Here is a 20,560-nt window from a genome sequence, read left to right as displayed (position 1 = left end):
TCATTTCAAGTACAGAATTTCACAAGTTATTTGTGTGCATTATAAGTGAAATTGTCATGCAAATAGGTATAATTTACATAAAAGTATTTAAGAATAAGTCTTGAGTCACTGTTTAAAAACAGGTAATGCTCTTCTCCAAAAACACCTGTACCAGGTATATGGAACTGATGCACCTGAGATGACATACCTGTGGCGATGTAGCTGGCATCATTATTTTCAGTAACAACTGCTGTGCCATTTCTCGCACCTGTCAATCAAAATACAAAGGTCAATGAGTGCCATTCAAAATGATCTAATTTCTGACAATCTTTATCAAAGTAAGTGGTAAGAGCAATCTAAAAGTATAGACAATTGGGTCTCTGATGAAGCAGTGCACCTTCTTGAAAACATTCAATCTAAATACGAGATGTGTGCATGAGCTAAATTTCTTCCAAGATATTTAAACTCCTCATTTCATTTAGCATTGCATTGTTATGGGTTTAATCTTAGTGCCGAGTGCATCAAATTCATTACTGGTATGCAGTGTCATTATTGAATTCAGTTGTTAGCCTTTCTCATTTCTATTTCTAAAACAACTCAATGCCATTTGACTTTGTTGGTATCATTTTATTCATATTACTTCCTTTGTTTAAACTAAAAACTATAACAGGAAGAAATACCCTATTTATGTCTGCATAATTTTTCACTAAAAAAGAATGCCCTTTAATTTAATTAACTAACATATCAATCTGGTGAGAGAAAACTTGGCTCATTCTTTACGCTGTTTTCTAATCTTCTACAAATATTTCACCCCTCATTCTAATAAATTTCCCTACTTATTTTGTTTCCTTGATAACCCTTAATTATCCACTTGCCAGTGAAAAAGCATTATTTACATGCACATTAGATGCCCAAAATGAATGAGTCATTATGTGCAGTGTTTTAACATTTTTTTTTTTTCTGAACAAGTTTTCATCCTGGTTTTCTACGCACCTGGTCTTTTGCATCACCCAATCGATCGACGACTGCAGGTAAAACTGCAAATACACACAAAAACAATAGAGATTAATCAGATGACAGGTACAAGTGTATACACAAATACAGATAACGCAGCAGGTTTTATTTACCACAGTGTAACCACTGCAGTGACTACTGCAGATCAATAGGCACATTTCATAATTCAGCCCAAGGTAGCACTAATACAAAATCAATTGCCGATGGAAAGCATCATTTCTCTCCTGCATCACTCTGCACATCCTACTTTCATTTCAAATACTTTGTTTCTATGGATGCTGATTCTTATTCATACACATTACATGAAATCATATAAACAATTTCTATGGCCTATACTCTATAATATCATTTTTCTCCTACAATATATCTTAATATTTTAATGCAATGTAAACTATGAATATGCATTTTGATACTTTAAGAACAAACCTGAAGATACGTGAATCTTGAAGTCTTCTCCCATGCGATCAACCATCAGACATAAGATTTCTAATCCATTCATAGAAATCTATAAGGAAAGAAAAGTACACATGAATTTTATACTATTATGTTCTATAATTATATTTTTTGAAGTTTTCTTTTGGGGTGGAAGGAGGGGGGACGTATACGTATAATTATAGCCGTTTTCTAGCCAAGAGCAACCATGCCAATACACACGATTTAGATACTGATGATCATCTCCAATTTGCATACCAGAATTTATGAGCTGATTGTTTGGAGGCATCAATCATAACAAACAATAAAGACAATGTAAACAGCATTTGTAGTGACAGTCTGTCATTTTTAAAAGTAAAGTAAACAATGAACTTGAACACTGTTGTTTAAATGTATCAAAAAGACCCCCAATCAAAGGACCCCCTGTCTGAACACATAAGATTTAAACTTGAAATACACAGATCATACCGAGTCCCAACTATAACAAAGGCACCACAATACGATTGAACACTGGTCTTGATTGAACCAGTCTGTTCATTATGTAACACATTGCGACTGGGTTTGGATTACAGATAAGTCTAACCAGGGATATACGTTGACCATGTTTAAGTCTTTTAAATCATCTGGGCAATGCTGCTCTTAAATGTATGTACAGCTTTTCTGTACCACTAGCCCCAAGGTTTAATAGTATAATTTGGAATTTTGTTGCATGATACAGTGCTCGTTCATGAAATAAATCCTTTACACCTGACACAAGCAATCTACCCATTCATTGAAACTGTCCCTGAATGTATAATGAAGTTTTTGATATCAAGTCAACAGGTCAAAGGGTTAGAATAAACTGCAATGGTTTACTGAACATGGGTATCTAAATATCCTATACTCTCAGATGCCTTAATCAAGTTGTACTGCTTATATTCAGATATATATTTATATAAAAATCAGGAGATTAAAAATAAGCTAACGAGGACATACTATTTAGTACTCAGTACTTACGGTACTACTTAAGATAGCAATCATTTTGTCAATGATTATTATATTGATGTGTAAAGAGATACAATCAATGCAAATAAAAAGCATCAACATTTTAACAGTTTTATTACTAGTAATATCATTTTAGCCCAATTCACTCACATCCTCAACTATAGGAAAATTATTCATGAAAAACATGTACAAAAACAGACATTTTTCGGGACAAAAGAGACAATACATTGTTTTTGTTATGCTGTATATAGAATAAAGCAAATTTCATTCTGAAAATAACGACATGTACACCCTTTTGCTCTTGTTCAATTTGGTTTTAAAATCAAAACAGACATGAATCAGAATGTGCCTTACCTTGTAGTTAGAGCAGTTGACCCATCCGACCAGCCCACCAATGAACTCATCCATCTCCGGACAAGTGAGTGAGCTATGAGGATCACTCAGATACGGAACCAGATCCTGGTGGGCCTGGATCCTCTTCCGAGTGTCCTGAGTAGTAACATTGGGGAGAAAGGAATCCAAAGTTTCCATATTGGGAAGAATGTGGAATAATCTAAGATACAATGTGTGGAGTGGGCAAAAATGCCCTGGAAAGCACTGTTTTTATTTTTATTTTCTAGACTATGTTAAAACACACTAGACTAGCTGATGTTCTTTGGTTCTAGTCGAGCTCAACCAGAGGCAACATCATCTGTAAACATAAATTATGAAGATTTGTAAATAACTAAACTTTGTAAACATATGATATTATAAATAGCATTTACAGATCTGTTAATATCTTCAAACTAAATTCATCAATCCATCCCATCATAAAACAATACTGAAACTAAATAATGATTTCTATTCTAAATATACTGACATGAACCCAAATAACTTCTAATGACCCACTTTTGGATACAATAAAATTTTAACTAGGTCATTAAACCACCCATCACATCATCAATCAGCTAATTCAGCTGATCTTGACACTTTATATTGCAATTGTTTTGTTATTATATCTTCATTGATTACGTTTTTTCTGTTTGTTAAGGAAACTATGAATCCCACGTCGGCATGCATCATCATTTTACTCATTAATTCACTCTATTAAGTCAATATTCTCATCAATCGAAAGTGAACAAAGAGACCCAAAGAAAAAATTGATCGGATTAACTGTCATGTTAAGAAAATAATAACATCTCAATCTGTTATAAACTAGACCAAAAGATACATCATGCCTCAATTTATTAAAACAATGAGCCAAGGTTGTCCAAAAATGACAACAGTCGGTTCGGCAACTAGGTGTGTGAATTTCAGCTTAATACAGACAAAATTAAAACCGATCGGTGATAAATCGAGATTCTTTGGTTATCTTTATGTGATCTTAGTTAAATATAAGTGAATTTGCAAATGTGCATCCTTCAATATATATGAAAATGATAGCAGACCTACCAACCCTACAGCATTTATCCGCCATATTGAATTTCAAATTCGTGACGTCATTATCCCGCAAAAACCCAAACCCAACGCGATTTCGTCTCGACATGATAAACGAAAGGGGGGGGGATGATGTGATGAACTAAACAAATGAAAAACATATGATGAAAGCAATTACAAAATTCATATAATCGCCGAATATATTAATGAAAAAATATATATTTTGTTTGTGATTCTATGAATCAAAATATACATGTATATTGTATTTTATCCACATTGTTAAAATTGCGATTTGCCCTTTATAAAATTTCGGCTCTCTAAAATTTAGTAACAAACGATTTTCTACAAAGAAATATATTTAACGTTAGATCCTTTGATAATGGAGGACTTCAAAAGTTGTTTCTACGAGGGAAAAACACAAAAATGAAAAGAAAACTTTTCCAAGGGAGGAGTTGGGACCAAGAGATATTTAAGTTTGTCAGAATGGCGGGTGATATACTATTATAGTAGGCATATTTTCGATTTTTTACAATGAAAATTTAGTAAATTTAAATTTACTACACGTAATTGATCAAGCTATATGATAGTTGATGAAAATTCTTGTCTTTCTATTTATTCTATTCCTCATAGATCATTTATTATTAAATATAATCGATATCTAGATATATCCCTCCCCTCTCCCTCTCTCCCCCCTCTCCCTCTCTCTCCCCCCTCTCTCTGTCTCTGTCTGTCTGTCTGTCTGTCTCTGTCTCTGTCTGTCTCTCTTTCTCTCTCTCTCTCTCTCTCTCTCTCTCTCTCTCTCTCTCTCTCTCTCTCTCTCTCTCTCTCTCTCTCTCCACAGTATTAAGTTTGATTTTAAAAAATAAGTCCACATCTTCCCTGACAGAATGCACCAACCCCTCGTCCTCGACCCAAGTACTAGAGTATAACGCTATATTTTCCCGATTTTAACTGGAGCTTTCATCTTAATAAATTAAAACAGATAATCCTTCAATCAACGAATCGTTGCTTTGGACAGCGTTTGGCTCAGAAGTCGGTCTGGGTGAGGAGAATAATTGGACGGGCGGACAGGCAGTGAGACAGGTGGTCAGAAAAAAATAAAATGAGGGCTTATACTATTCAAGGGTATCAATTTTCGTGGATAAAGTGAAAATCACAGTTTCAAAGATATGTAAATTCGTGGCCAATGACCCCATCAATACAAAATGTTAATAGAAATTGCATATCAATGAGCATTTAATTTCATGGATCAACTTAAAAACGAAATCCACGAAAATTGGTATTCAACGAAAATTGGCGAAACCACAGTAATGCATTTTCCTATTTTCAAGTATATTACACAATATACATGTAGTAACTTTGTGGATCAAAAACTTTTGGATATATAATGAAACGAAGAAGGGGGTGCAGAAAACTGTCAAAGAATCTGGGCGCACAAGATAGTGATTTTGCAGGAACCATCGACACGAACCAATTGGGGTTTAAATGTCTATATCCTCGAAATGCTATGTACAAGTTTGAACAAAAATTGATTACTCAAACTATATTATGTTGAGAGTTAAAGTACAAGTCTATTCTGGTTATTGAATAAAACTCACAAGCTTTCTGAAAAGGGAAATGAGGGGTAAACCGATAAAACTTTATATTGGAAATTTTAATACACATGCAGATATATTTTAATTGAATTATACTGTATATCATAAAAAACTAGTAATAAGAACAGAAAATAGTGTTCATACGGCAGAAATCAATAACGACTAATCAAAATATACCGGTATTCTGGTATAATTCAACATAATGTTACATTGTGTATACCAACAGGAAAGAAAAAAAAATTAATTTAAGTCTCGAGCAGGAATTGAACCCAAAACACTGCGTGAATGTCTTCAAATTCCAGAACGAAACCAGTGAGCCATGCGAGACATTGTCATATCTCTGGACTTTGTTTTATAATCATCCAAATTGTTTTTGAAAAAGTATATAATTATTCATCTCTGGGTCATTTCTCAATCTTTTTTTAAAAAGCAACGTTTTTTATGTTGAAATATGTCATTTTTACAAGTTTCATTTGTGGAGAGAAGACCCAGAGACATCAGAATTATTTAAAAAACAGTTGTAAATAAGTACGATTTTGCATCAATTCCGCCGTGTTGCTATATTTACGCCCATATTATGACAAAACCTTTTGTATTTCAAACTTAACTTTTAACACAACAGTGTAAAATAATAAATTAACAAAGTATCAAAATATTCAATTAATAAAGATTGTCTAAATAATGAGGAAGAATTATGATGTTAAAAATCACACAGCAACAGATGATCTTGTGCCAACCCCTTAAGCAAGCAGATTTCCAGTGATGTTCAGAATTAAAATTTATAGAAAAATATTTTTACAAACTCCAATGGATAACAAACTTTGAAAGGTCGATCGATGCATTCTGTTATTGATGTAAAATATAGACTATGCTTTTACACAAGTTTCAGCTTTTCTGGCTGATTGATTTTGGAGATTTTTAAAGATTTACTCAGTATTCCTACGTTAAAATACGACCCCCCAATTGTGGCCCACCCTACCCCCGGGGAGCATGATTTGAACAAAGTTGAATCTTAATTACCTGAGGATGCTTTTACACAAGTTTTTCGAAAAGATTTTGGAAAAATACCGATCATTCTTAATCATGTCCCCTTGAAATAGGGCGTGGTCCTTCATTTGAACAAACTTGGACCCCCTTCAACCGATAGTGTTTTGTGTCAAGTTTGGTTGAAATTGGCCTAGAGGTTCTGGAGAAGAATTTGAAATGTTTACAGACAGACGGACGGACGGACACCGGGCATAAAATGATCAGAAAAGCTCATTTGATCTTTTAGCTCAGGTGAGCTAAAATGTTTACTTGTCAGTAAATTTTAAGCCCAAATCTGAGACTTCTGTCTGTTAATCCTGCTTTTATTATTTATTGTTTGCAAGCATCAACTCCTAAAAAGGTGGGTGGGGGCAAGAGTCGGCAGAATCTGGACTATCTATATCCTAGCTACGTGGGACTCGGGGGTCATGGATTTACAATTTAGGTAGAGGGCTACATGAATATTTCAGTTTATCTCCCACTACTGTGTTAATAATACATTTTCATTATATGGCTACATTTGCCCCACCCTAGATTCAGGGGGCCATGAATTTCACAATTTTGGTAAAGGGCTTCATGGACACCATTATGAAGCATATATTTTTATCTCAAATACAGATGGATATTGTAATATTTAAATACATTTTCACTATATAGCAACGTTGGCCCCGCTCTAGGGTATGAACCCAGACCCAAGGGCCATGATTTTCACAATTATGGTAGAGGGCTTCAAGGACATAACCTTGCATGTAGTTTTTATCTCCAGTGTGTGAGAGTATTGAAGATTTTTGAACATTTGGCTTTGTTTGACATGTTTGGCTCTAAAGAAGTATCTTTTATCTCGACTGGTATAAAGAAAATACCCATTTTAAAGTAACTGTGGTAAAAATATTCTATAAGAAAGAAAACACTTCAATTCATTTTTCTTGAGCCATTTATTTCTTGTGATGGCATAATGTAAGAGACATTTCTATTACATGCACATAAATCTGTCTGTGAACCAAGCTGTTACACAAGATTTTTATTGTGTGCAGAACTTATTTTCACAACTGAATGTATAAACATGCAATCGCATGAAACACAGACTTTTTTCTAATAAGGTAATAGTGAACACATCTTTACTAGTCTTGATAAATCCTCAGTCTGTAACCAAAAGACTCACGTATCAAGACCTGAAGAGCCAGTTACATATGTACAAATCTATTAAGCACTCGTTTGCCATGTAAATAATTTTTTAATTAAGGGCTAGGTAAGAATATCTATATAAAAGATGATGACTAACAATGTAACATACACCATCCCAGCATGATTTCAAACAATACTGTACACAACATGGTGAGGCATGTAAATGGTAAAAAAGATTCAAATTTGATACATACAGTGTAGTAGGTCAAACTTTAGTATATTTACTGGTCAATGAATGACCTTCCAAATGAAATATGTACACGAGCACTTTTAAATTACCAGGTATACATTCTATCCAGTTTAGAAAATACTTCTTGATCAAGATACATTTAATGGAAATAAATAGACATAAAAATTTCATCAACATCTCAAAATTATACATATTGCAAAATTAAATATCTCCGATAGTTTTGAAAACTGGTAATATTGTCAGATTCAAAGTAATTTTACTCATAACATTTTCGTCACAAAATGTAAATGATTTTCCCAAGTTTACACATACTTCTAATAATCATGAACAAATATTCACTAGACCAGCATGACAAACAGGTCTATCTCATTTTGATGTTTGAAATGTGCACCATGTTAAGCAATGGTTTTTGCAGTCAATAACTCTAAGGAGTCTGAGGTATGTGCGGGCCTGTTCAAACATCAATGACATAGTTGGGGTGAACCACAACATAAGGATCCTCCTCTCTCACCAAGTCGTCCTGTCCTTTCATTCCTGTTTGAGTTAACTCAATTAACACATGATCCTGTAAAAGACATACTAATACTTATAAGAGAGTAAAAGCTAAATAAGCATCAGTAGAGAAACAGAACAGTAACCAATGTTGTCTTTCTCTAAACTCTCTAAAAATGTTAGGTAAAGTGCACACATTCTCTCCAGTTTTATACAGAGAAACTTTTTAATACTATACTTATTTGATGTAGCACCTGAATGAGACACAAAGGCCTGTATGACTAAGCCAGTGTGACACTTTAAAGTGCAGCAGCATGTAATGAATACTATAGGCATGTACAAATCAATTTATTTTAAAAAATACTTACTGGATAACAAATAATAAATATTATATTTTCCTTATTTTTTCTCAAATAAACTCAATATTTAAGAATTTTGCCTGGTACACACAAATAAGACAGAATCAATAATCACTTTAAAAAAATTATTCCTAAAAGATGTGGACAAATAAAGCATTTGTACCATAAACTTATCGAAAAAACAAAATAGACACCATTTGTACAAATATATGATACCCCTACTACTTACATGATGCACTAGTCTCTCAATGACTTTCTCAACAATTGTCTTCTTCTCTATCAACTCAGCTTCGGAGTCTATCTCAGACTCAATTTCCTTGAGATACCAGCCAACCAACTCGCTTCTTCTCAAACCTGGCGTCTCATCCTCTGCAAACCACATATAAACATTAAGAGAATATCTCAATTTGATGGGGAAAACCTCACTTGCTGTCAGTTTACAGTAGATCAGTTACCCATGGCCTCTTCCTCCTGCTTCCTCATGTACAGCACTATCAAGTTCGCTATCTGTTTATACTCCTCGTACGTCAGCTTTAATCCTTTTTTGTGAGGCTGTGGAGCATCTCCATCAGGACCTGTTGCTTCTGCAGGTGTTTGTTCAGGTTCTGTGAGGCAAATTATTTACATTAAATCTGGTGCACTCTGCTTACACTTAATACATGTATTTAATAATATGTGACCATGAAACACGCAAAAATAAGAAATAATCTCTCTGTCTTAGTACTGTTACATATTAAGCTACTGACCCTCTTGGTAAACTATCTGAGCTTATAAATGAATACCTTCAACATCCATCTCTTCCTGTTTGTCTTCCTCCTCCTCTTCTTCCAGGTGGACGTCTGGTTGTTCCACACGGATGATTGATTTATTGAGCAGACGGAAGGCTTCCTTCACATGCTTTGGCTGCACCTGTTTGTGTATACAATTCCATTTGTAGCAAATGCCTCAGAAGTGAAACACTGAAACTGGCTAACTTATGGCAAGCAGCACTGTAATTTTTTTTTTAAACACAAAGTTGTTTACCTCATCCACACAGTAGAGCCTGGCCATGGCTTCTGAGAGTCGGATCATGCTCTCTAGCTGTCGGACAGTGATCCTCCAGGCAGACTTGTGGGCCCCTGATCCGTCCCTCTGTCTCAGTCTCTTGTACTCCTCTATCATGTACTCCTGGGCATCAGGACTTATCTAAGAACACAACACCAAAACACATCAGCGACAAAAGAACCTTGTAGTCTTTTGTCTTCCTAAAATCACTTTTCAAAATGTTCTGCACATTGATATTTCTTCATGTAGTTAATTATGCTGATCTAAAGTGAAAACAATGCATTTCTAAAGATATGGTTTGTAAGATAGTCAATTTGTGTGTGAAAATTTCCACAAAATGTTCTGTTTGCATTCCACATTGTCAGTGTGCACCATCTCAAAAATACCTTAGGTTTGAACTGCCTGGCAAACATGAGATATCTGGTGACATCCTCCACAGAGTAGACACGGTCCACTGACTCCTCATTCCTGCTGTGTAAATCCACTATTCTCCTGGCAATGGCATAGTCTGTCACCTACATATCAAAAACATTTCTTAAATACATATTGCAATATATTTTTCTGACCAAAAAATAATAGACATGTTCTGAAATGGAAATGTGACAGAATTCCCATAAATGCCATTCTTCAGACAATCGATACCTTTTTATTCACTTAAAAATGCACAATCAAATACAAAAAGAGGAAATTTCAATTATACTGCTGATTGCTATACCTCATTACACTCATCCACAAGAATAAAGAATAGATCAAATCTGGACATGATGGGTGCAGTCAATGTGATATTTTGTTTCAGAGATTTCGTTCTGTCATATCTTCCTCCAATTGGATTGGCAGCAGCCAAAATAGATGTTCTGGCATTTAAGGTAGCCTGTAATCAGAGATACAAATACAATGCCCTCATTTTTTTCTTTTAAAAGAAAAGTGAAACTCTATAAAATGTTTTTGATAGTTGAAAATTGGCAATGTTGAAATTCAAACCTTGACTCCAGCCTTGGTAATGGAGATTGTCTGCTGTTCCATAGCCTCATGGATAGCCACCTGATCCTTGGGGTCCATTTTGTCAAATTCGTCTATACAACACACTCCATTGTCCGCCAACATAAGGGCACCTGCTTCAATCACAAACTCGTGAGATTCTTCATCCTTAACCACAGCAGCTGTCAAACCTGCAGCAGAACTGGCCTTTCCACTGGTGTACACAGCTCGTGGACTGAACTCTTCAACCTGGAAAAATTTATAGAGACCATGAAATTTCAGACACATGCACCAGTAGTTCCAAGGAATTTTATCAGAATGGTGGCATTATTGAATATTGAATGAAAAGATGTTTTATTTGTGTATATCTGCTTCTTACCTGTTTCAGGAACTGACTCTTCGCTGTGCTTGGGTCTCCAACTACACAAATGTTGATGTCACCACGGAGGTTGGTTTTCTCAAGGGTAATTTTTGGTACTCCTCCAAATAACATGAGAAGGATTCCCCGCTTAACCTCTTCATTGCCTACAAGATGATAACAATAATTACTTCACCATCACAAACTTCAAATTGCATGCAATGTGACGAAAAGGCATTTATTTCAATACACACCATGAATGGTAGGGAAGAGACTGCTACATAGGTTCTGGTAGAGGTTCTTGTCCTGTGACATGTCATACACCTTCTGCCATTCCTCAGCTGTCATCTGCTTCTTCACTGCCTCAGCAGTCATCTCATCATCCTTTAGATCACGTCCTCCAAACTGTTAAACACAACAAATCAAAGAAGCTTGTCTAGTAGTGCTTAACTCATTGAAAATTTGAATAATTAACTAAAGAGGGCATTGTAAACCTAGAAATTTAAATCTAGGGTAATTTTCTAACAATGAAGCAGTGTAAATCATTTATGTAAATTTAACCTGCATACTCACTAAAATGTTTTCATAATACTTTTCCATAGTGAACTTCAATTAACAACTCTCAGAACTATTCACATTTTACAAGTTACCTTTCCTGTATTTTGAAGATACCTACCCTTGGGTTACTTGAGGAGACAGAGCAAGCCAAGAAGGCTAGCCTGTAGGTGAGGTCTCGAACTCCAAGAGCCTTCAGGCCGCGGACTCCCTCTGTCTCATATCCTTCAGCCCCCTTTAATCTTGTTGAGGTTTCAGCCCGAGCACCTGACAAAAAGATTACAATCAAATCTTTACTTTATCAAGTTACCAAATACCACAAAAAATGGAAATGTTTTATACTCAACATTTTTTGCTAGTTTTGGAAGATATTTTCAGGGTTCGACACTATCGGTAGCCCACTGGCCCGGGACAACTGAAACTTGTGGTCAGGCTACCAAACAAGTCATAAAGGTTGTCCTGCGGGGCTACTGAAATTTTAAATACCATACTATCACTCAAACCAATGTGTTTACTTAATATTTTTTAAAATGTAATATACAAATTCCAAAGATTTTGAATCATTGGTGCGAGATAACTCGGTCTCTCTACTATGTTATTGTTCGACGTTGTTTTGGTCCGACTTCTCAAAAAATCTAGATTATTGAAGTGTTTGAAACGTCAATGAATTAACACCGATGTAGACAATTGATCTGGGAAAAATAAGGCATTACCTGGCAGATCAAGAATATCACCAATGGTTCTACCACTGTTAACGTTACTGGGTGTCAATTTTCCTTTGTAGATTTGGCATTATTATGGTTTTAACTCTTTACAATCTCTTTTTTCGGAAACAATAGATGGACTCGCATGATAGAAATCTTGTTACCAGTACTTTTTTTAAAGTAAAAATTGACAGATAAATGTAGGCCTACTTGCCTAAATAAAACTTGTTTCTTCCGTTAAGATAAAAAAATCATTTTACTTTTTATTGACATTTTAGCTCAAAAATACAATCAGAATGCAGGATTTAGTATGTTTATTTCCAAAATTTTCGCCACCCCCCGTACCCCTCTTCCCAGCAGGAGGGGAAAGCCCCTCCCGCACCTACCCTCCTCGTCACTCTGCGACTCAGCCAGCAGCCTATGGCTGCTGGGCTACTAATTCACGGACAGGGCTAGAAAGAAATGTAATTTGGTAGCTCTGCAGGCAACCATGGATTTTAAGTTAGTGTCTACCCCTGATTTTTAACAAATGAAACTATACCTGGTAAAGACATGGTGGCCACATCAGGAACCACAATGAGAGTGCCGGTGAAGTCAGATTTATCCCCAGCCTGAGCACACTCCACAGCCTCTGCTCTCAGAATTATTTCTACACTGTAAATGTACACAAAACATAGCAGGGAACAATAAATATTGATCAAATAAATTTATGACCTATTTTCTGGTCAATTAAAGGACTTTGAATTTATGCATCCTGGTAGTATTACCTTCGAGGAATGCTTCCCCTGGGAAGTTCAGCCTGTGTCTCCTGGATTCGAACTTTCTGGAAATCCACAAACCTGGATTTATTGACGTCCAGCATGAAGCGTGCCCTGTTGTTGCACACAGGATTTCTGCAAATGCTTGGCTAAAACAAAGACAACATCATTTGAGACTTAATCATGATACTAAGCAGTAATGGTCAACATTAGCAGTTCTATAGTTGATTGTCCAAAATTGACACCCAAAATGAATAATGCTTCGACCTAATAATGGTGAGTGAATAACAATATTTCAAAAACTTATGTATACATTTAATGTATTGGATAGAAATCAATTTTTTTTATATTTTTGATTTACATGTGTACATGAAAAAGTCATTACTTTGTATCAATTTGATAGCAAGTAAGTTCTCTTTATGAATGCTCCAAAAATTTTACTAGGCTTTTCTAAAGAATAATTTATTTCATCCATATAACCCTAACACTTTTCCAACCAATCCACTTAAATTACTACAACTTGCAGATGTGTATCAGTTTACCTGTGTGAATTTGAACTGCTGCTCTACATCGGGTATGACGGTTCTACAGTCCAGGCACATGAAAGTCCCCAATACTAGCTCAGGGTGAACTGGGTGAGTACGTACCACCTGGCCCGAGATTCTTAGTAGTGTACCAATTTTAGCTGTAGTCATCTCCCGCACCCTGCAAATGCATAAGTCAACACATGATTACAAATTCATCAAAGCTATAATAACAAATATTTGAATGTTCATAAAAGGTCACCCACTTAAGTCTTGTTGGAACATCTGTAAAGCTGACATAATATTCTTTTCCTTGAGGTGTCTGAGCATAGTCTTTCACAAAGTTTTTCACAGCTCTGCATAGATATGGGTACACTCTGCAAAATACAAACAACTGTGAGAAAATCATGGGCTAACTTTGATCTAGCTGATGAAAAATATCCAACCTAATTTTAAATGCATAAAATAGGCATGCTAAGTTCAGGTACATAAGCATTTTTCTGCCAAAGTGAGAAATTCCCTTTTGAGGGAACTTGGCACTGTGAATGAGACATATCATGCAAAATGGTGGAAGGGGGGGGCCAACAATAATTTAGAATATATCTTTTAAATTATAAACTTTAGAAGAACATAAAAATCAAGAGTCATAGAAGAAAGATGGTGTTGTTTAAAGTATACCTATAATACTCTTCAACAATTGTGGTTGCAAGATTTTGATTGAACTTGTCAACATCCTCAAAACTGACTGTCAATGTGTTTCTTTCAGGTCGACCAAGATCATTGATTCCTGCTGTGTATTTCTGCTCACCTTCAACCCTAAACCTACAAATCAATCAAAACAAACATAAGAGTTAAACAAAGAACATTTAAGTTCATATCACATTGTACATTTATTCTGATTGAATAAGAGATACCCCCCCCCCCCCCGACATTCTTCATAGTTTTCATTTGTAAAAGAAAAGTCTGTGGAATACACTAAATTATAAAAAGATAAATTATCATTAAACCTTTAATACTTCGGTTTGAAAAACAATCAGTTGCTTGATATAAAAACACCTAAACTATGTATGCATACTAGTGATACTACTTTCGTCAGAGTAAAACTACCGGGAATCTAAAATACTTACTCTTCAAGAAAATCCTGAAACAACTTTTGACATCTTTCTCCAACTTGATCTTTGACTTGCTTTGTAACAATCGTTTGTTCAGCAACATCCATGATTTTGTTATAAAGGCAATAATATTGGAAGGAAAACACCTAACGTGTTTACTATAGGTTAACAAAGATTTTCCCGCGATATTGATCACGTGATTATGTCGAGAGGTAGTCCGATCCCGACTCAATTACCAATTAAGTAAACTGGTTCCCATTTCTAGAACGTCAACGAGATACTGCGCTGACATTTACTGAAGCCTGAAACATTTGCTAAATTGAGGTAATTTCTTAAATTGTGATATAGCATCCCTTTTTATGAACAAAACAAAAATCTTTAGGGGATGACATAGTTGTTAGTTATCGCCAGTACTGGTATAACGTTAGCTTACATATATTCGCAATAGTTTTTATATGTTGAATCATCAGATGAGGAAAGATGCTCAGCACATGAACATTACATGTATGCACTAACAGACATCAAGGAAGTATATGCTTGAAAGAATTAGCTTCTTTAGCGTCATTTGAATCGTTTACTTCCTAGCTAATGCATCCATGTTCTTCAGTTAAAAATAACTATAGTATCACAGCATCAATGTAATGTATAAAATCATTAGTGTCTGAAGTTTTACCAGTAATAAACATCAACTGTCTTGGAATATAAGTAATGTGAGATTCATACAGTGCATTTTTCTTATCTGCATTTTGTATATGGTTTTATTTCATATTGCAGACTCGGGTCATTATATAGCCACCTGCATCATGTATTCAGAGGATTCCGATCTTGTCATGGACCAAGAGTTCTCTGCATTCTCTGAGAAGAATGTAAGATTAGGTAAGTGACCAAAAAATCCTTTATATGTAACACTGTACTAGGACAAGTCATATTTGACAAGGAAAAAAGCATAATGACATGATATAGTTGATAATTTTTGCGATGAATTTTAATTCAAACCAGAACTTGTTTTGTCATAAATAGTTATTTTCATATTTATAGGATTCATAAGAAAGGTGTATGGTATCCTTTTGTGTCAAATTTTGGTCACAATCCTGGTCATGGTGATGTTTATGTACATGTGAGTATGTAGTTAAATCATCCAAGTAATTTTACAAATCAATGAAATTTGAATTCTTTTAAAGCAAGAAATGTGTTCAGCTATTTTCATGACAGGAAATTGAACTGTAAATTTTTTAGTACCAGTAACCAATTTAATGACAGACTGAATCAATTAGGGTTTAAAAATTTTTGTTTTTTAATATTTTTGTGGGAAAAACAATTGAGATTAGAAAAACACATATTGTGTTGACTCTTTACCCATACTGATTTGTAAACATTTTTTTCAATCTTGATTGTTTACAGAGAACCAGTGAAACAGTATTCAATGCACAACCCTTGGATATGGTACACAGCATTGTAAGTTCTTGTAGATACTCTTTGAAGCAAATATTTCCCTTTGACAAGAACACAAGAACTTGGATGTACTGGGGGAGAAATTTGTTTTATGAATGTAATATTTAATCTCAATGAAATGACAGTTTTGATTGATACATGGAAAGCATAATGTGAAAAAAAAATTGTTTCTCCAAACTTCCATTGAGGCAGGCAGGTATTTTTATACATGTAATGCAATTTTATATTTTGAAATTTTGAAATTTGAATGATGATATTTTCTTCTTCCCTTCTCCATTTGGTTATAATAAAAAATAATTAGTAACCAAAGGATTAATCAATGCAAGCACTTTATGCCAAGCTGCTTGAGAAAAAAATCATTCATTTTTTTTGCTTTTAATATTTGAGGTAAAAATTGTTCACAGAAAAGAACTAACTTTATAGATTTTTTTTTTAATATTACAGTATACAGGACTATGGATGACTTGCATGATTAATTACAAAATGAACTTGATAACATGTATAAGTATTAAAGATGTCGTGTTAGTGAAATTTCATACTGTATCTTCTGTATCTTTTTCTCTCATTTCAGTGCGATAACTTTTGTGACTCTCATCATTCTCGCTTGCTGTGAAAATGTTCGTCGTCAGTTTCCAATGAACATGATTTTTCTAGGAATATTTGTAAGTTAGCTAAATATCTTGATGTATTGTTGTGAATTTATTTAATTAAAGTTCAGACCTGGTTAAAATGTTACACACATACATGTATCTATTTTATGTAATAAAATATGTCATGTACTAGTGTTGTTTTGATGTTACTGGTACAGATACTGGTAAATAATATTCATAATATTGTTTTCCAATTTAGAGTGCATTGTATTGCATTTTGTTCATTCAAATGTTTAACATGTTGAAAAGAAAAAAAAATAAAATTCAACCAGTTATAATCAATATTTCAACCATGGACATACTTTGTGTCATTAATAAATATTTATCTTTCAGACATTTTTAAAAGATGTGTAATACATACTATCTTATTTTTCACATACAGACCCTTTGTGAATCTATCTTGCTTGGAGCTGTGACTAGGTAAATATTTACAATATTTCTTCTAGTATTCTGAGTATTTCAAAGTTTTGTTCTTCATGTTTAAAATTGACAGGTTTGTACATTTGTCAAATTAGGGAAATATAACTCAAATTCAGTACCACAACCTGCAGGAGATTACACCAGATAGTGTATTGAGCTCTAATGAATTGGGTTTTGCTAAAACTAAAACCTCTTTGAAATTGGGTAAAAATTGAGGATGGTATATTTGTACATCACTTACATTTATTCCCTTGTATTATTTTCAAGTTGTGTGTTCATTTGATTGTTCTTCTTTGTCTGAATACTGTAAATTCCTTATATTACACAGGAACTTAATTCCGCTATCCCGCTGGTTTGTATCAAATCGCAAGAATATAAAACTGCAAGCGTTGAAATTTTCTCCTTATTACTTATAGTTTTCAACTCTCAAAAAATAATGGCAAGATTTTAAAATCCGCGAAGGATACTTCTCGCGATTTTATGTGGATATTAATTCCTCGCGTTTAATTAGGAATTTACAGTAAATCATGGAACATGCATCTTCCATAAACAGCCCAAATAGTGATACATAATATGTATATTCATGCCTATTCAATTCCCAATAACGATGATCAAAGCAGCATCTGACAACAGCATATTCAAAACATTTATTCAGCAACAAGAATATGCATTCGAGGTGTCAGTAAATTATCAGATGTATCTGGTAGCTGTTTTATGAATGAATATGTGATGGCTACCATTGTTTTATACTATACAATATGTTTCGTTTTTTGTCCATAGTCATTATGATGAGGTGTCTGTACTGCTGGCTGTTGGAATCACAGCTGTGAGTATAAACTACAGTCAACTTGATCTATTCTACCTTCTGAGATATACATGCATTAATACTTAGTGTATTCTACAGTCAATTCTCTTTCAAAATTCAAACTTTCATTTAGAAAAGGTTTATTTATTTATTTAGGTGATGATTGTAAGGATTCAATGTCAAGGGGAGACAAATATAAAAGATAATATCTATGAATACTGTACAATTATTCTGTGTAGAAATCAATGCTTTTACTTGGTAATTGTTTTTTTTCAAAAGGGTGTGTGCTTTGGACTTACCGTCTTTGCTTTCCAAACAAAAGTGAGTTTGTTTCAAACAAGGTTCAGGGTTATGTGTGTGTTGTAACTTTGGCACTGTAAAAATAAATGTACATGTAAAAGAAAATAAAACCAGTATATTTTTACAGTCCATATGAGTGCAATTGACCTATGTCTGTACATGTGTGTTCTCTTTCATATTCTGTTACTGTCTTGCAGTATGACTTCACCATGTGGGGAGGACTTCTCTTTGTGTTTCTGATCATCCTCATTCTGTTTGGACTTTTTGCAGCCATATTTCACACCAAAGTAAGAACCAAGTAACAGAGAACTGACTTGATATGTAACAAGACTTACTATGCTTATATAATTTTTAATATGGTGATATTTATCAAACGAATGTATTTTCAAGTGCATTTACATTAACGAAGTGTTAACCTAATACCAGATACACTTGAACTTTGATATCTCAAACACTGACATCTGAAAATCTATGGAAATGTTGAAGTGATTTGTAAGTCCCAACCACTTATTTTTTAAGTTTTTTACCCTCAATATCCTGAATACTTGGATATCTTGAAGTTTAAATACAAACCCATTTTGTTCGAGATTACAAAGTTTGACTGTAATTGTAATTTTGAGGAATTTTATCTGTGTCATTTTTATTACAGGTTTTGTCTGTTGTCTATGCTAGTCTTGGAGCTCTGCTATTTTCATTTGTAAGTATTTCTTTCGCTGCTTTTGAACAGGAATATAATGAACAAGTGCTTATCAGATAATTTCATGGCTGTTGCCAATACATGTACATAGGTAAATGCCTTTAGTTTTATAAGTTTATAAGTTACATTAAATAATTTTATGCTGAGATGATCATATTCCAAAGTCTTAGGTACAATCTATTTGAAGTAAATTTTCTGCTTCCGTGTGTGTCTCATTTGAATTTTATTGAAGATTTGTTATAACCATATATGAAGTTCATAATAAAAAATTTAAAAAGCTTATAGTTTATGCATGCTTGTACATGAAGATTTTTTTAGTCCAAATTCCTATTTCAGTACCTGGTTTTTGACACCCAGATGATGCTGGGAGGGAAACACAAGTACAGCCTGTCCCCAGAGGAATACATCTTTGCCGCCCTCAACCTGTACCTGGACATCGTCAATCTCTTCCTCTTTATCCTGTCCATTATTGGCAATGCTAGGAATTAGGTCACGGGTAAAGGGTTACGTAGTGCAACGAGGTCAAGGATTTTTACTTCGGGATTTGAATCATGTTTATGAGTGACTATTTGATGGATAAGCTTTAGTGATGGTCTTCTTGAGACTTTTCTTTTGATCTTTTCTTTTCAATTTTGTTTTGTTTTCAAATAAAGTTTATTGCAATGGTCATTGCAATGAGGTAAAGGTGAATGTTTAAAAAAAACAACACTTTGTATTTTGGTTTGGAGTTATAATTTTTGAATGATTATCCATGTGTCCTGTGCAATTTGCTGAAAACAAAGGTATTCAAGTACGTGTATTAATTTGAATTGTTATTATTTGAAACTTCCTGCAAATACCAATCAGCATAAAGTATACAGGGTTATTCTGTTTCTGAACGAGCCAATGATTGAATTTCATTACAATTTTTCTATTTATGGTATAAATATGTATTGTTAATGTTTATTGCAACGTTTATATTTCTTGTTTGATTTGTTTATGGTGCAATATACAATTACATTTAGTTGAATTTTGAGAAGAAAAGATGATTGTTTTCAATTTATCTAGACATGTTTGGGACCACTGAAATTGTTTTGTGTGTTTAGTGTTTGTAAATTCATTTTTCATCAATAGTGCACAGGGTTGATGTACATGAACTTGTATAAATGATGTATTTAATTTATTTCCTTTTTAGCTTTACGGGAAAAAGAGTTGTTAATTTAATATTTTATTTGTTCATTGCCATTACTTAATTTGCAGTATTGAAGAATGGGTATCTACATTTTTTTCTTGTGTTGTAAAATTCTAATCATTTACATAAATGTATGTATCAGTTATCAGTTAAGGAAATTTGTCCTGTTAGGAAGATTTCATGTTTTTTTTTATAATTCCATGACAATAAACAAGTATATATATAAAGTTTTAAAGCTAAAAGTTTAGGGAAAAAATGTTGGTATTCAGACAGGCCCTATTATACAAAGAATTCACAGCTGATACTACAAGCATAATAGTTGAATATTCTTTTTACAGTCCAAAAAGATACTGGTATTTG

General features: G+C 34.0%; 3 protein-coding genes across 20 annotated transcripts in view; 1 reads left to right on the top strand and 2 right to left on the bottom strand.

Moving 5' to 3' along the window:
- LOC105326845 (CLIP-associating protein 1) overlaps positions 1–3,883 on the bottom strand; it is a 51,680-nt gene extending 47,797 nt beyond the window's left edge. For all 18 annotated transcript variants that reach the window (XM_066085372.1, XM_066085383.1, XM_066085387.1 and 15 more), the window contains exons 1-5: positions 3,841–3,883; positions 2,764–3,100; positions 1,420–1,498; positions 973–1,016; positions 188–247 (exon numbers count right to left, since the gene is read on the bottom strand). In XM_066085372.1, coding sequence (XP_065941444.1) covers positions 188–247; positions 973–1,016; positions 1,420–1,498; positions 2,764–2,940 — 360 coding nt within the window. In that variant the 5' untranslated portion in view covers positions 2,941–3,100; positions 3,841–3,883. The remainder of the gene's footprint in view (positions 1–187; positions 248–972; positions 1,017–1,419; positions 1,499–2,763; positions 3,101–3,840) is intronic.
- A 3,479-nt stretch (positions 3,884–7,362) lies between these two features.
- LOC105326850 (zygotic DNA replication licensing factor mcm6) lies at positions 7,363–14,902 on the bottom strand. The gene is made up of 17 exons (XM_034473704.2): positions 14,721–14,902; positions 14,272–14,415; positions 13,860–13,970; positions 13,612–13,774; positions 13,079–13,218; positions 12,853–12,965; positions 11,729–11,874; positions 11,307–11,457; positions 11,074–11,219; positions 10,698–10,943; positions 10,432–10,587; positions 10,103–10,231; positions 9,696–9,857; positions 9,455–9,581; positions 9,128–9,277; positions 8,902–9,041; positions 7,363–8,386 (listed from the first exon to the last, which is right to left on the bottom strand). The coding sequence occupies exons 1-17, from the start codon at positions 14,810–14,812 to the stop codon at positions 8,276–8,278; spliced, it is 2,427 nt and encodes an 808-aa protein (XP_034329595.2). The 5' UTR covers positions 14,813–14,902; the 3' UTR covers positions 7,363–8,275.
- Positions 14,903–15,008: 106 nt separating this feature from the next.
- On the top strand, positions 15,009–20,560 carry LOC105326844 (protein lifeguard 1). The gene is made up of 11 exons (XM_066084265.1): positions 15,009–15,029; positions 15,480–15,581; positions 15,744–15,822; positions 16,107–16,160; positions 16,729–16,819; positions 17,190–17,227; positions 18,008–18,053; positions 18,312–18,353; positions 18,530–18,619; positions 18,982–19,029; positions 19,366–20,560. The coding sequence occupies exons 2-11, from the start codon at positions 15,509–15,511 to the stop codon at positions 19,516–19,518; spliced, it is 714 nt and encodes a 237-aa protein (XP_065940337.1). The 5' UTR covers positions 15,009–15,029; positions 15,480–15,508; the 3' UTR covers positions 19,519–20,560.

The sequence above is a fragment of the Magallana gigas genome, chromosome 5, assembly GCF_963853765.1.
Source record: "Magallana gigas chromosome 5, xbMagGiga1.1, whole genome shotgun sequence".
Taxonomy (NCBI): domain Eukaryota; kingdom Metazoa; phylum Mollusca; class Bivalvia; order Ostreida; family Ostreidae; genus Magallana; species Magallana gigas.
This window is presented reverse-complemented; position numbering and strand designations above follow the sequence as displayed.